Consider the following 16,968-nt stretch of genomic DNA (forward strand, 5'->3'; position numbering starts at 1 on the left):
ACCTGAATCCTAAACACTTACAGAAAGGAGTACTGAGTGCAAAATGAGATCCTGAATTCATCTTGAATGACCTAGAATAAATTAAATTAATATGTGTATAGGTTTCAAAATAAGCTGTTTGGAAACAAAAGGAATGCAGTTCAGTTGTTGCCAAATAAGTAGAAGTCTTGTGACCTCTTTTTTTCATTAGATTATTTTTCTTTCCTTTTTGTGATGTTTTTTAAGAGTCTGCTGGCTGCTTCTCCCATTTTTTCCTTTCTTTGGACTGGTGCCCTGCACTGGGATATTTCTGATTTTTTACCAGCTGCTGCTGGGATAGGTTTTGTAGCACCAGCCGATTCATGAATCTGAATTGGATTGGAGTGGTCCGATAATGTATGTGCATATACTGTGTGTGTATATACATATAATCTGATTAAAAAGTTTTTCATATATATATATCTGCTCAAAAAATTAAAGGAACACTTTTCAATCAGAGTATAGCATCAAGTCAGTGAAACTCCTGGGCCATTGATCTTGTCAGTTAAGTAGCAGAGGGGGTTGTTAATTAGTTTCAGTTATGGAGTTAATGAAATTAACAAGAGGTGCACTAGAGGGGCAACAATGAGACGACCCCCAAAAGAGGAATGGTTTAGCAGGTGGAGGCCACTATATTTATTCCCTCCTCATCTTTTCTGACTGTTTTTTCACTCGTTTTGAATTTGGCTGCAGTCAGTGTCACTACTGGTAGCATGAGGCTATACCTGGACCCTACAGAGGTTGCACAGGCAGCCAACTTCTCCAGGATGGCACATCAATATGTGCCATTGCCAGAAGGTTTGCTGTGTCTCCCAGCACAGTCTCAAGGTCATGTAGGAGATTCCAGGAGACAATCAGTTACTCTAGGGGAGCTGGATTGGGCCATAGAAGGTCCTTAACCCATCAGCAGGACCGATATCTCCTCCTTTGGGCATGGTGGAACAGGATGAGGACTGCCAGAGCCCTTCAAAATGACCTCCAGCAGGCCACTGGCGTGAATGTCTCTGACCAAATAATCTGAAATAGAGGGTGGCCTGAGGGCCTGACATCCTCTAGTGTGCCCTGTGCTCACTGCCTGGCACCGTGGAGGTCGATTGGCATTTGCCATAGAATACCAGAATTGGCAGGTCCACCACTGGTGCCCCATGCTTTTCACAGATGAGAGCAGGTTCACCCTGAGCACATGTGACAGACGTAAAAGGGTCTGGAGGAGCCGTGGAGAACATTATGCTATCTGTAACATCATTCTGCATGACCGGATTGGTGGTGGATCAGTGATAGTCTGGGGAGGTATATCCATGGAGGGACACACAGACCTCTACAGGCTAGACAACAGAACCTTGACTGACATTAGGTATCGGGATGAAATCCTTGGACCCATTGTCAGACCCTATGCTGGTGCAGTGGGTCCTGGGTTCCTCCTGGTGCACGACAATACCCAGCCTCATGTGGCGAGAATTTGCAGGCAGTTCCTGGAAGATGAATGAATTGATACCATGTGACTGCCCCCCACACTTTCCTGACCTAAATCCAATAGAACACCTCTGGGACATTATGTTTCGGTCCATCCGCCGCTGCCAAGTTGCACCTCAGACTGCGAACCCTCCCACCCAACATTGTCAGGCATGCATACAAGCACGTGGGGGCCATACAAACTACTGACTATGACTTTGAGTTGCTGCAATTAAATTTTGGCAAAATGGACTCGCCTGCCACATCATTTTTTCACTTTGATTTTTGGGGTGTCTTTGAATTCAGCCCTCTGTTGGTTGATAATTTTCATTTCCATCAAACATTGTGGCATCCTTTCATTCCTAACACATTACCCAGTCCATATCAGTAGAGATGTCCAGCAGGATTTTTTTTCCTATTGAGATCTGATGTGTTTTCAAAGTGTTCTTTTAATTTTTTTGAGGAATTTATATATACAGAGAGAAAGAGAGAGAGACGGAGAGAGAGATATAGATCAGGCAATATTGCCCTTCCTATAAATATAATATGTAATACTTGTACATATGTAAATTCCAAATGTAATTCCCGCTGGGTATTATCAGTTAATTCTTATTAGTTTTTACATTCAATAAGTAGAATTGGTATTTCTTTTATGTATAAACAATAATTAAACAATGGTTATAATTCTCTTCTTTTAGCAATCATATGCTCCACAATAATACAGGACAAAAGAATTATATTTACTCCAGAGTATCGCCGTATCAATCAAGGATGGTCATATTCATATTCATATTCATATTCATTTCCTGAACACGACGTAATAGACTACTCATGCGTTTATGGATTCAAGCCAGAGACAAAAACAAAGATAACCTGTCGTCTCAAGGGCTGGGATCCTTCACCAAAATGCACTGGTATGTATGCTTTTAATCAGGAAAATGCTGAAAAAAGTATTTAAAAGTATTGTTTTACATATTATTTCACTTGTTGTTGTAAAACTATTGAATAGTTAAACCTACTGTAAAACAGACATTTTTTTTTAATTTTGAAAATGTTGATGTCAAAGAGAAAGTTGTTTTGGCCTTGCAAAATGTGTCCCTGCTTCCTGGCCTTAACTATACAGTCAGTCAATAAGCTTAAATTCTTTGGTTGAAAGGTCAAAGGGAAAAAGGACACATAATGCATCTACCCATATGCTGTGCCCAGTTTCATAGTTCAAAGTCATGGCAGGACGTACTGGTCACATACAACTCATCTTCTCAACCGCTTTTATCTTGGTGAAGGTCATGGCAGCAGTGTAGGAAAATGTGCATGATGTGAGAAAAAGAATAGATTGGCTGATGTTAACCAGTTAATCAATTTTCAGTTTTGCCTTTTGCAATGCCAGTAATTATTTAGATAATTATGTAAAGCTCCCATTATATTTTCCTAAACTTTTTCTCTTGGTGGGGTTTCTGGCCGTTACACTTATATCATGGTAACTGAAGCACATTCATTTTAAAAAACAGAATAATACAATTTATTGATAATCACAAGGATTACATAAATATGATAACTGCATATAAATTAACATAAAGGACAGGACACAAGACAAATGAGACAGACAAGCATAACACTAGCTGTTTAGAGTTCTAATTTATCTTGGTACAGATAAATAGCTATACAATAGCCAGCATTCAAGGATGATATCTGTCATTTTGTGGAGTTTTGTGTCGTTGCTTCAGGTTCAAGTGGAGGACTGTTCTTGCATTAGAGTGCACTCTTAGCGTCTGCTACATGGTTCTTTGTCTGTGGTATGGTGTGATGTTGCCTTCCTCAGCTCGCTCTTAAGCCCTTTGCTGTGTCCTCCACAACTTTATAGGGAAAAGCGTTTGTCTTTCTGGCAGAAGAGTGTAGGCACTGAAGGTCTCTTCTTGAAGTAAGGCTTCTTCTCAGACTGGTCTCAGTCATTGGCATACAGCTTGACTTGGCAGAGTGGATCTTAAAGCTAGATCAGGGCATCCAGCTCCAAGGTTTTATGGTTGGAAAGTCTGCAAGCTTTTTGCTCTGCAAAGGTTGGGTGGCTTCTCACCTCAAAGAGAATGGAAGAGATGAAAGCAGCTACAGTATTTTTTGAAGGAAGGTGTGACCTCTGCTGATTGGACCAAAGTCACTTCCGATTAAGGTTTCACTGTCTGCTTATAGGTGCCTTATTTTGTCTATCACATCCAGACAGAGTTCAGTTCATGGTTACAAGAATAAAATGAATGTCTTTTGTGGCACATTTTTGTCTGAAAGAGTTTCTGAAGAGGTGTCAGCTCAACTCTCATTTAAACCTTTGATATCAGATGAAGTACAGAACTTATCAAAGTGTTGGTAGAGCCTCAGCTCAACTATTCACTTTACTGTTCACCCAGGAATGTGTTGGTGCCCCTGGATTTCTGCATCCCTATTAAATGCGCTGTCTTGACAGTCCTTGTGTGCCACTTAAAACCTAGCAAAATGGCCATTACCCACTTTGTCCTACACCAAAAGGCCAAGCATGTCAGCCTAGACTTTCCATTCCCATTCTACAGATACCAGCTCTTCATGAGGAATTCCCAGATGTTTCCAAAATATCTGAGAGATAGACTCCCTCCACTGTGTTCTGGGTCTGCCACCCCTAGCCTCCCTAACTGGATACCCTAACATTTTCGGCTGTGCCTTGATATCGTGTCCATGAAACAGGAATGGTGACCAGACACAGCGTTTATGAAGTCCAACATCAGTAAACAGAAATCCTATTTTACTGATGTAGGATATACTAATGTACTTCTACAGAACTGCAGTGGGTACCGCTGAGTGTGAGTTGCAATGCAACAGGTGTGAGTGGGTTTGGGTTTGATTTTCAGAAACCTACAATGCAAAATATACTTTCACATTTTTAGATACGTAAGTACTAAGTAGGTGCAGGAATGCCATATACTGTATTTAAGACATAAAAACACAGGCAGCCTTTATATAACCTAGTGAATGAATTCCTGGTAACACTCCAAGAAATTTAAATCTATTTTTTTTTAATTATTGGATTTTTTTTTTAATTCACAAACTATTCTTGAGATGTGAATGTAGTATATTTTTATGTTTCTTATATTTTGTTAAAATAGATGCCACTTTGTCCTACACCAACAAGCCAAGCAGGTCAGTCTAGACTTCCCTGTCCCCATCTACAGATACCAGCCTTTCATGAGGAATTCCCAGATGTTTCCAAACTAGCTGAGAGATAGACTCCCTCCACTGTGTTCTGGGTCTGCCGTAGGGTTTCCACCCTGTTGGACATGTCAGGATCAGCTCTAAGGGGAGCCGCCCGTGGGCATCCTTACAGCATGCCCAAAACATCTCAACTGACTCATCTTGATCAGCGACCTTTACTTTGAGGCTCTCTTGAATGGCTGAGTTTCTCATGCTATAGGGAGTGTCAGCATAACTGCACTGCAAAGAAACTTCATTTCTGTTGTTTGTTCTCAAAATTATTCTTTTTGTTATTGACCGTAGAAGAGGAGAGGGATGTAGATTGACCTTCAAGCTCTGAGTTTTGACTTTATACTCAGTCCCAACTCCACCACCATGTACATGGACATCGCAGATGTCACTCCAATTTGCTTGTTGATATTGTGTTGCCTTTTTCTGTCACTTGTGAACGAGATCCCAAGATATTTGAACTCCTTCACTTAAGGCAGTTGTTCCTTCCTTTACCTGGAAAAAACAATTCACTCTTTTCCAAAAGAGGACCATGACCTCAGACTTGGAGGTGATGATTGTTATCCCAGCCACTTCAAACTTGGCAGCGAATGTGTGCCATAGTTCATTTTCAGATGAGGCAAAGAGGACAACATCATCTGCATAAGGCAAATGATGCCACCCCTAGCCTCCCTAACTGGACACCCTAACATCTTCGGCTATGCCTTAATGTCGTGTCTATGAAACAGGAACGGTGACCAGACACAGCGTTGATGAAGTCCAACATCAGGAAACAGAAATCCTGTTTTACTGATGTAGGATGTACTAACATACTAACGTACTAATGTACTTCTACAGAACTGCAGTGGGTACAGGTGGGTTTGAGCTGCAATGCAGCAGGTATGAGTGGGTTTGGGTTTGATTTTCAGAAACCTACAATGCAAAATATTCTTTCACATTTTTAGATACGTGAGTAGTAAGTAGGAGCAGGAATGCCATATACTGTATTTGAGACATAAAAACACAGGCAGCCTTTATATAACCTAGTGAATGAATTCCTGGTAACACTCCAAGAAATTTAAATCTATTTTTTTTTAATTATTGGATTTTTTTTTTAATTCACAAACTATTCTTGAGATGTGAATGTAGTATATTTTTATGTTTCTTATATTTTGTTAAAATAGATGCCACTTTGTCCTACACCAACAAGCCAAGCAGGTCAGTCTAGACTTCCCTGTCCCCATCTACAGATACCAGCTTTTCATGAGGAATTCCCAGATGTTTCCAAACTAGCTGAGAGATAGACTCCCTCCACTGTGTTCTGGGTCTGCCGTAGGGTTTCCACCCTGTTGGACATGTCAGGATCAGCTCTAAGGGGAGCCGCCCGTGGGCATCCTTACAGCATGCCCAAAACATCTCAACTGACTCATCTTGATCAGCGACCTTTACTTTGAGGCTCTCTTGAATGGCTGAGTTTCTCATGCTATAGGGAGTGTCAGCCTAACTGCACTGCAAAGAAACTTCATTTCTGTTGTTTGTTCTCAAAATTATTCTTTTTGTTATTGACCGTAGAAGAGGAGAGGGATGTAGATTGACCTTCAAGCTTTGAGTTTTGACTTTACACTCAGTTCCCACTCCACCACCATGTACATGGACATCGCACCACCATGTACATGGACATGCTTGTTGATATTGTGTTGCCTTTTTCTGTCACTTGTGAACGAGATCCCAAGATATTTAAACTCCTTCACTTAAGGCAGTTGTTCCTTCCTTTACCTGGAAAAAACAATTCACTCTTTTCCAAAAGAAGACCATGACCTCAGACTTGGAGGTGATGATTGTTATCCCAGCCACTTCAAACTTGGCAGCGAATGTGTGCCATAGTTCATTTTCAGATGAGGCAAAGAGGACAACATCATCTGCATAAGGCAAATGATGCCACCCCTAGCCTCCCTAACTGGACACCCTAACATCTTCGGCTATGCCTTAATGTCGTGTCTATGAAACAGGAACGGTGACCAGACACAGCGTTGATGAAGTCCAACATCAGGAAACAGAAATCCTGTTTTACTGATGTAGGATGTACTAACATACTAACGTACTAATGTACTTCTACAGAACTGCAGTGGGTACAGGTGGGTTTGAGCTGCAATGCAGCAGGTATGAGTGGGTTTGGGTTTGATTTTCAGAAACCTACAATGCAAAATATTCTTTCACATTTTTAGATACGTGAGTAGTAAGTAGGAGCAGGAATGCCATATACTGTATTTGAGACATAAAAACACAGGCAGCCTTTATATTACCTAGTGAATGAATTCCTGGTAACACTTCATGTAATTTCAAAACTATGCTTGAAATGTGAATGTAATATATTTTTATTTTTCTTATTTTTTGTTAAAATAGATGCCAGATGGTGTTTTGATTGATATTTTAATAGTTTATTAAATTTTAATTTTGTATTTTCTTCAAGCAATTATCTGTAATAAACCAGATATACCCGGAGGATATGTCAGAAATGGAAAAGCACAATATAAATTTAAAGAATACATGTCGTATGCTTGTCATAAAAATTTTAAACCTACAACTACTACTATTACTTTAACCTGTGAAGAACACGGATGGAATCAAGATCCAGAATGTGAACGTAAATATATCTTTCTTTATTTTTATTGGCTTTCTTAAAATTTAATAGATAATGAAGATATCTTAATGACCACTAGCAAATTTTAATAAAAAGCAAATGAGAAAGCTTTAACATTTTGGTGTAAGAGTTTTCCATTAGGGCTTTGCATTTACAATAAAATGAAAATACGAGGGACGTTCAAAACGTTTCCGCACTTTTTTAAACTCTATTTATAACGAATTTCAAAAACAAATTACATCACTTTTCTACATAGTCACTTTTGTTTGCGATGCAATTTTTCCAGCGTTGTGCCAACTTTTTAATGCCCATTTACTACTCCTCTTGCCTTCACCATTTCCAACGAAAATATAACAGTGTGGAAACTTTTTGAACATCCTTCATATAAACCCTGATGAAACATGAAACAAAAATGAAAATTAAACTAATAATGTAAGTGAGTTTTCAAAAAAGAAAAAACAAACAAACCAGTAAATACTCATATTCCATAATGTGACTTGATACATGAGAGAACATCATTTGGATCGTCTCTGATCCAAACTCAAAATAAAATAAGTTTATCAATATGATAATTAAATATAATTAATAATTCTGAAACACATTATATCTGAAAATAGAAGTGCAAGAAGTTCCGAATTAGATCATGTTAAAAGTGGCGTGCCTCTCGGATTTAGGCTGGGGCTGGGGTTCATTTATATACTGTAAATGGTTTGAAAAATATTGTAATTAACAAGTTGGTCAACATGACTCTAGACAACGTGGAAAGACGCCGCTTTCAGGTAAAGGTGATTAAAGTTCAGAAGAGTCGGGTTTTTGCTCCAATATAATTTCTTAATTTAAAGTCAGTTTCTTTTTTTAGTTTTAAACACAGTACTCCCTGTTTATTAATCAGTTGCCAGTTAACAAATAGATACAAATGACAAAGAAAGTTAAATAATAACTTCTGTTATGAGCAGTTACTAAACTTTGTTATAACAAAACACTTGCAGCTACTGTCCAGAACTGAACTTGAGCAACCCCTCTGTTTAATCAGCATAGTCTTTTCCTAGATCTAGACTGAATTTAAACTTGGGCAAATGCAAGGCAGATGAAATTCACATTGAATAAATTTTAACATTTTATATGTAAAATATGTAAATATTAGGTAATCTAATCTGAAAAGTAAAGATTCACCTTATGATATAGGAATGGTACAAAGCACCTAAAGAGACATGAGGAAAAAAATCGTATTTCTCGTGTGCACAAGATCATTTTTGCACGAAAAAGCTTCATGTACAGTGAGATCTTTTTGCATAGACACACAATAGTGTTTCTGGGATACATGAGTCCTTCTATGGGCTCTGTATAGATCTGGTAGACCTGTTCTGCTTCCGTAGCTCTAACTGTTTTATTGTGACAGGGACAAGGAATTCATTGACCTATATTTTAACCTGGGCCTTTCCAATAAATGCATCAAGATCCTCAATGTCTTCCTCTGGAACACTTCTTGACCTCAAACCATCTTCTCCTTTGTTCATGTAGTAGGAATCTCAATCACAACTGCTACCTTCTGGGATTGACAGGATGTGGGTCTAAATCAAACACATTTCTGTCCCTTCTTTCCAAGACACACAACATGTAAAGCTTGCAATATTTTCTTCATAGAAAGCTTTGTCATGTGCATGCAATAATAGTGCTCACACAAACAGATCATGTGAGCATGGAATATTTTGTCTTACGCACACAAAACTTTCTCATGCACTCAAGACAAGATCTTGTGAGTATGAGAAATGCATTTTTCCCCTCATATTCCTTTAGAGGCTTAATAGAGTGGACCTATTGATATCTACTTTATATCCAAGCAGAAGTCACTAAGAAGACCAATAGAATAGTGGTCTAGATGAAAGCTGTATTGAGTGCAAGTCAAAGGCAGTTAAGCTTAACCTCCTTGGCATTAACACCGAGTGTCTCTCAGGGATGAAATTCTGCAAAAATAAGGTTAACCCCGAGTGTGTCTCAGGATAAGCTATTATGAACCAATTTATAGTGTTAAGCCCAAATAACACTCAGGACAGTATTCTGCTGTCATCTAGTGGATCAAAAATCATGAATATTTCTAAAGGTTTTGCTACTCTAAGGTGATTCATCAATATTAAAGAGTGGGGTTTAAAAATGGGGTTTAAACAAAAAGCTATAAAAACAGTTCTAGAACAAACTAAAACTCAACCATTCATTGAATCCAGCAATAATGATGACAATACATATCACACTAAAAACGCAAACTAAATCTGCATCAATCAGTAGAGCACTAGGCATCCCTTTCCTGTTGTATTTATGCTGACATTTTCGTATTTGTACAGTATATTTATTTTACACCAAATTTACACTTTTTCTTGTTGAAAGAAATTGAACATTTTTGGTTCATTTTTTCAGGGGCACACATAATGCTAAGAAGAATGCTGTGTAACACGTTTGAGGGGCAGCATCTGGAATACTGTGCATAGTTTTGATCCCAATAGTAAAAAATATATATTAAGAATGCATTTCAGAACTGTATTAATTATGAGGAGAGACTGAATTTAAGAAAACAGAGAGAAAGTGATGGCAATTTTGAAGGGTTCTAAAGTTATAATGGAGTTTATACTGTAGATGCCAACTAGTTAGAATCCATGCATCAAAAAGTGGGGTCACTGAGTAAGCCTGACTAAATGTACTGTATATTTTGTACTAATGTCTGGAGGTGTTTGTTCATACAGAGAATCTTCTGAAGCATACAGAGAATTTTCTTATTCTTCAGCCCCAAATCTTTTTTCTTAAGATTAAAGTTTTTTTTAATATTAAAACTTTTTGCTGGAAGTGTACTTTAAAAGAATAAATAATCTAAATTAAATTACATGTATTTTATCCTTATAGCAATTACATGTGAACAACCTAATCCTGAGTCTGTTGGTTATTCTGATAAAAACAAATACAATATTGATGATGTCATTGAACTAAAATGCAGAGAAGGTTATAAAACTGCCACTGATGAAGAACGGCTCACTGTTACTTGTACAGCAACCGGCTGGGAGCCATCAATATTTTGCAAACGTAAGTATTTTTGTTGGATGGAGTTATGGTTTATGTGTTGATCTATAGAAATTACCAATTTTAAAAATACTGTAAATAGTAGGAATAAAGTTAAGTTGCAAGTTAATAAAATCAAAAATTTCTGTGTCTTTGATGTGGATGTGAGCAACACTGGAGCACCACAAAGAATTGTCCTATCTCCTTTTCTCTTCACTTTGTACACCTCTAACTATAAATATAACACCCAGTCATGTCACTTGCAAAAATTCTGTAAAGATTCTAGACTTATAGGATGTATTGAGAAGGGGGATGAAAAGGAGGAGACGAGTCAGGTGGGCAACTGTGTTTCTTAGAGCAGAAAGAATTATCTGCAACTTAACATCTCCTGAACCAAGAATCTGGTTTTTGAATTTTGCCACTCCTCAGATCCTCTACATCCAGTCACTTCTATGTGAGTGAATAAGGAGATGTTGCACTGTTACAAGTATATTTGGGGGTCCACATCAATGACAGGATGGACTGGTCTTGTAACACAGAGGAACTACATAAGAAAGGTTAGGAGACTGTGGTCCATTAATGTGGGTAGTGCCATACTTTACATATTCTATAACTCTGTGATGGCCAGTGAAATTTTCTATGCTATAGTAAACTGAGCTTGTAAAAAAGCTTCTGCACAGGGCCAATGAATCAACAAGCTGAAAAAGAAGGCAAGCACAGTAATGGGACGCACTCTGGACCTCCTGGAGGTAGTAGTGGAAGAGACAATGTAGAAAACACTTTTCTTCTGGTGGCCTGATACCTAAGATTCATGACTGAAAATCATAATAAGCTCTTCATCACAGTTGATTCCTCTTATCTCTGTCACACTTAATGGAAAAGATTTAAAGGTTAACGGACAAGGAGAGGGAAACATGTAAATTGACTTTGTTAGGGTGTTGAAACATGTGGTGCAAGGATGTTTTAATCACCTTTGCAAACTCTCCAAGTTCTTGAAAATGATTGGGAAGGTGAAACACTATTTTTATGTTAGAAATTCCATTATTTGCTTTTTTGATGGTGGTGGTGGAACAGAGTGTCTCAGAGGGAGCTCCAGAAACTTCTGACTTAGTTTGAGATTTGATGATTCGACTAGCCTTTGTCATATCATTATTGTTATGTTTTTGGAAGGACGCATTGTCATCTCAGCATGTCACTACTATTGGAATATAAATACATCAACATGGGATGAATGTATTTTCTCAGAATGTTTTTTATATATTGTCATTATCTTTGGGAACCAAAAAATCAAAAAATGTAAATCATGCTATATAGGTGAGCTCATACCATTTTAAACATTTTGAACTGCTCCCAGGGCACCAGAAAAAAGAGCACTGTTGCCTAATGGTAACAAAATCTTCCAAGTTTCCTTTTGGGTATATTCTTGAATTAATTCTGTCAGAGTCTAAACAGTGATGGTGAGCTGGAGTGAAAGTTCATTGGCATATACTACTGCAAAGCAAATCTTTTACACAAGAATTGTAGATATTTAAAGTTTATAAACTGTAAAAATATTCTGGCAAGAACAGAAAACATGTAAAACATGTCATTTACTAAAAAACGGCTGAAGGTCAGTACCGGGAGATCAATCAAAGTCATCAAAACAAAACACAATGCTAAACTGTAGTCAAGAAAAAATATCAAGATGCAGAAAACTAATGCAAAACCACACAAGAAGTTTCTTTGATAAAGTCTGTGATCTTGGACAGCAAAGTAATGCATAACACTGACCTTTATACTGTCACGGCAATGACATCATGCGTCATACATTTCTAGTTATCACAGCATAGCAAGAAGGAAGCAACCTCAAACAAATAAGCCAAAAAATGGCTGCATCTATGGAAAATAAAATAGTGTTGCGGAGCAACAAAGCCAAGCCTTGATTTTTTTTTTCAACTTTTTCAAAGTGAAAACCAAAAGTAAAAATAAATAAAAATTGAATTCTACACCATACTAAACCCTAACCCATGCAACAATAAACCGATATGGACAATCTGGATAATCAACCTGGGCCTAGTCCACAAGCAATTCAATTCTCATTTTCTTTTACAGACCTGTTGAATCAATCTGGGGTATCACAATCCATACATCAATCTCAAAATCTATTTAAGCCTAGAGGGAATATACAAACTATGTCTACAGTATCAGTTCAACTAGGTGGACGGTGCACATTGGTGGTGGTTGAAGTGGATCCCCACTCACTATGTAAAAGACTCTGAGTAGTGAGAAAAGTGCTATATAAATGTAAAGAAGTATTATTATTGCGCAAGATGCTTCACAGAGTCTCAGCAAGAACAGTGGGGTATTTGTAACATTGGATACAAAAAATATCCACATAGAACATTAAAAACAGATAAATACAGCATATTCAAAGCATTAAATAGAATAAAATATTGAATACAATATTAGAAGAAAACCCCGAACAAATAACATAATTTGTGCGATAACACACACAAATTATCCTGAGAGTCAGTATGTTAGGTTAAGTTAAACGTCTTCCTGAACAGATGAGTTTTAAGTTGTTTTTTAAAAGAATGAATTGAGTCAGCTGATGTACAGTAATTATTTAGGGAGGTCATTCTAAGTCTGGGTGCTATAGAATTGAAGGCCCAGTCACCCAGAGAGAGAACAAAACATATAAAAAGATATGTATGAGGAGGAACATAAGAAAATTTTAAAACAACGCTGGATAATAACCGTCTAGTCTGCTACTAGATTTTTTTAGAATTATGGCAAATGAAATACGATATGTGGATACACGTGATTACAGAAAGACACACTTCTAGACTCTGAATTCAAATTTTCTAATTGTTTAATACTTGGAATTAGAATCCTAGAAACACAACACGACAGCTAAATACAATATTAAAAAATAGATTCAGTTCATCTTGAAAGACATTATACTTTTTCTTGCTTCACTGTTTTCAAACCAAAAAAAGAAATGCACCCACTTCAGTTGTTGCAACAAAAAACAAGTACAATTCTTGTGAGCACTTTTTTAGTTAGATCATTTATCTCTTTCAATTAGTGGTGTTTGTTAAGAGTCCGCTCTTATGTTATGGACTGGTGCTGTACCCACGGTTATTTCCAGCCTTTTGTCAAGTGCTGCAGGGATAGGCACAAGTCTCCATAAGCCTGAATTGTATTGGAAAGCTGTATGTGTGTGAGATGTATGTCATTCTGTGTGTCTTATTTCACCTACTGGTTTTATCAGCCTATTATTGTTAGTACTTACACCCACTCAGTTGATTGTTCCTTTGATGTAATGACAAAAATGAAACAACTGTAATAAAATTGTTTTTTTCAGCAATCACATGCTCAACATTAGGATATGATGAAAACATTGAATTTGTCAATAGTGGAAGGTCAAATTCATTTCCATATGGACATGAAATAGAATACTCATGTCGTGATGGCTACAGTAAAGAGACAGAAAAACAACTTATCTGTCGTCTAAAGGGCTGGGAACCATCTCCAAAATGCATTGGTATGTATTATTTAAATTGAGTTGGAAAACTGATGAAAAAAATAATTAGATGTATTGCTTTACATGCAGTATTATTTCAGTTGTTATTTCTAAAGTGGTTGACAGAATAATCTTACCGTGACAATAATTAAACAAAAACCTATAACATTCTGCTGTCAAACATGACTTGTTCCTGCCATTTACTATACAATGTGTGAAGAATCTAAAATCATATGGTTAAAAGTCCAAAAGGCAAAAGTGCAGGCAATATACTACAGTAATCCCTCCTCCATCGCGGGGGTTGCGTTCCAGAGCCACCCGCGAAATAAGAAAATCCGCGAAATAGAAACCATGTTTATATGTTTATTTTTATATTGTCATGCTTGGGTCACAGATTTGTGCAGAAACACAGGAGGTTGTAGAGAGACAGGAACGTTATTCAAACACTGCAAACAAACATTTGTCTCTTTTTCAAAAGTTTAAACTGTGCTCCATGACAAGACAGAGATGACAGTTCAGTCTCACAATTAAAAGAATGCAAACATATCTTCCTCTTCAAAGGAGCAAACAAATCAATAGGGCTGTTTGGCTTTTAAGTATGCGAAGCACCGCGGCACAAAGCTGTTGAAGGCGGCAGCTCACACCCCCTCCGTCAGGAGCAGAGAGAGAGAGAGAGAGACAGATAAAAAAATCAATACGTGCCCTTCGTGCTTTTAAGTATGCGAAGTACCGTGCAGCATGTCACTTCACGAAGCAGCTGCACAGAAGGTAGCCAACGTGAAGATAATCTTTCAGCATTTTTAGACGAGTGTCTGTATCATCTAGGTGTGCGAACAGCCCCCCTGCTCAATCCCCCTACGTCAGGATCAGAAAAAGTCAGCGCAAGAGAGAGAGAGAGAGAGAGAGAGAAAAGTAAGCTGGGTAGCTTCTCAGCCATCTGCCAATAGCGTCCCTTGTATGAAATCAACTGGGCAAACCAACTGAGGAAGCATGTACCAGAAATTAAAAGACCCATTGTCCGCAGAAACCCGCGAAGCAGCGAAAAATCCGCGATATATATTTAAATATGCTTGCATATAAAATCCGCGATAGAGTGAAGCCGCGAAAGGCGAAGCGCGATATAGCGAGGGATCACTGTATATCCATTGCCGTCAACTAAGGAAACACACTAGTCACAGAGAGGACCTTTAAACATGGCGGCACGCTTAGACACTGCGGCTGTGTGCTCTCCGACTCAGAGTTTGGTTTTTCCATCCTGCCTGGATAAATACACCTATAGCCGGCAGGATATTTTATCTATTGGCTTACAGTGCAAGAGTTGTTCGACATCCGAGTTTCTCCGCGTCCACAACATTCTGGACGGCATTGCATGGACACCGGGCTCTACGTGGATTAAAATCCCAGCTTCAAGGAGCCAGCGGCGCTGCAAAGACTGTAAACAAAAGAGGGGGTGCCGAGGCAGCGTGCTAGCAAGGCTAAGAAAGCAGCCATATAAACCACCGCATCCAAGCATTTTTAACTCAAATGAAGCTGCAGATTACAACAGAAAAGATCATCAGGGACTGCTGCATCCTGCTGATCACGGAGACGTGGCTAAACCCACTTATACCAGACACGGCTATCGAGATAGCAGGCTACACAGCATACCGGCAAGACAGGACAGAGCGCTCCGGTAAGAAAAGAGGATTGGGGCTGTGCATTTATGTGAACAATAGCTGGTGTATGAATTCCACCATAGTCACCAGAAAATGCTGTCCGGACGTGGAGTTTATGACAATTAAATGCAGACCCATATACCTCCCCCATGAACTCAACGCCATACTGCTAACTGCTGTGTATATAGCACCAGATGCTAATGCTAACTCGGCTCTGGGGCTTTTGTATGACACCATCAGCAGCAAACAGAGCAAGTATCCTGAGGCTGTTCATCACCACATCATTTCTGGGGACTTTAATGATTCAGATCTGAAAGCAGTTCTCCCCAAATTCCATCAACTTATAAAGTGTGCAACCAGGGGAGTAAAAACACTGGACAAGCTGTACAAAAACATCAGACAGGCGTATAGGGCTAAACCCCTAGCACACCTTGGCCAGTCTGATCATACAGTACATCCCTGCTTTTGATCCCAGCACATATCCCCCTCAGAAGACAAGCTCCCACTATGACCAGGACTGTTACCATATGGCCCGGGGAAGCCTCCCAACAGTTGCAGGACTGCTTTCAGAGAACCGACTGGAAAGTCTTCGATCACCAGGACCTGGAGAGCCATACAACATCAGTCCAGGATTACATCAGGTTCTGTACGGACAATGTCGCCAGGGACAGACGCCTAAGGATTTATCCTAACAGGAAGCCCTGGATGACGAGGGAGGTCCAGAGTCTGCTGAAAGCCAGGAATACTGCTTTCAGGTCTGGGGATGGGGCACTCTATAGTGCAGCCAGAGCGAACCTGAAGAGAGGCATCCGAGAGGCCAAGGCAGTATATAGGAGGATATTGTACCATCTGAGGACTAACAACACCAGACAGGTGTGGCAAGGTGTCCAGCACATCACCAGCTACAAATCCAGCAACTCCTCAGCCGCTGAGGGAGACACTTCTGTGGCAGAGGAGCTGAATATCTTCTTTGCCCGTTTTGAGGTGACACCAACAGCAGTTCCATCACAGCCGCCTGTTCACAATAACAACACACTCATGGTGGAAGAGTGTGAGGTGAGGCGGGTGATGAGGAAGGTGGACCCGAGGAAGGCTGCAGGACCCGTCGGGGTGGCTGGATGGGTGCTGAAAGACTGCGCGGATCAACTGGCTGGAATCTTCACTAAGATTTTCAACCAGTCCCTGTCCCAGGCCACTGTCTGATCCTGCCATAAGTCCTCCGTCATTGTTCCACTGCCAAAAAAATCCATCACGAACACTCTGAATGACTTCCACCCAGTTCCACTCACATCTATCATTTTGAAGTGCTTTAAGAAACTGGTGCGGAGTCATGTCATCACCAGTCTGCCAGTAGACCTGGACCCATTTCAATTTGCTTGTAAAGCAAAGAGATCCATGGAGGACGCTGTGGCCACAGCCATTCATGCTGCCCTGACCCACCTGGAGCAGCAGGG

At 39.2% G+C, this 16,968-nt stretch overlaps 1 protein-coding gene across 6 annotated transcripts in view; it reads left to right on the plus strand.

Annotated features, from left to right (window-relative positions):
- Window positions 1-16,968, plus strand: part of LOC114658913 (complement factor H-like) — a 249,862-nt gene that overhangs the window by 65,067 nt on the left and 167,827 nt on the right. For all 6 annotated transcript variants that reach the window (XM_051933306.1, XM_051933310.1, XM_051933311.1 and 3 more), the window contains exons 8-11: window positions 2,169-2,384; window positions 7,139-7,312; window positions 10,202-10,378; window positions 13,701-13,880. In XM_051933306.1, coding sequence (XP_051789266.1) covers window positions 2,169-2,384; window positions 7,139-7,312; window positions 10,202-10,378; window positions 13,701-13,880 — 747 coding nt within the window. The remainder of the gene's footprint in view (window positions 1-2,168; window positions 2,385-7,138; window positions 7,313-10,201; window positions 10,379-13,700; window positions 13,881-16,968) is intronic.

Source organism: Erpetoichthys calabaricus, chromosome 10 (assembly GCF_900747795.2).
Source record: "Erpetoichthys calabaricus chromosome 10, fErpCal1.3, whole genome shotgun sequence".
NCBI classification, from domain to species: Eukaryota; Metazoa; Chordata; class Cladistia; order Polypteriformes; family Polypteridae; genus Erpetoichthys; species Erpetoichthys calabaricus.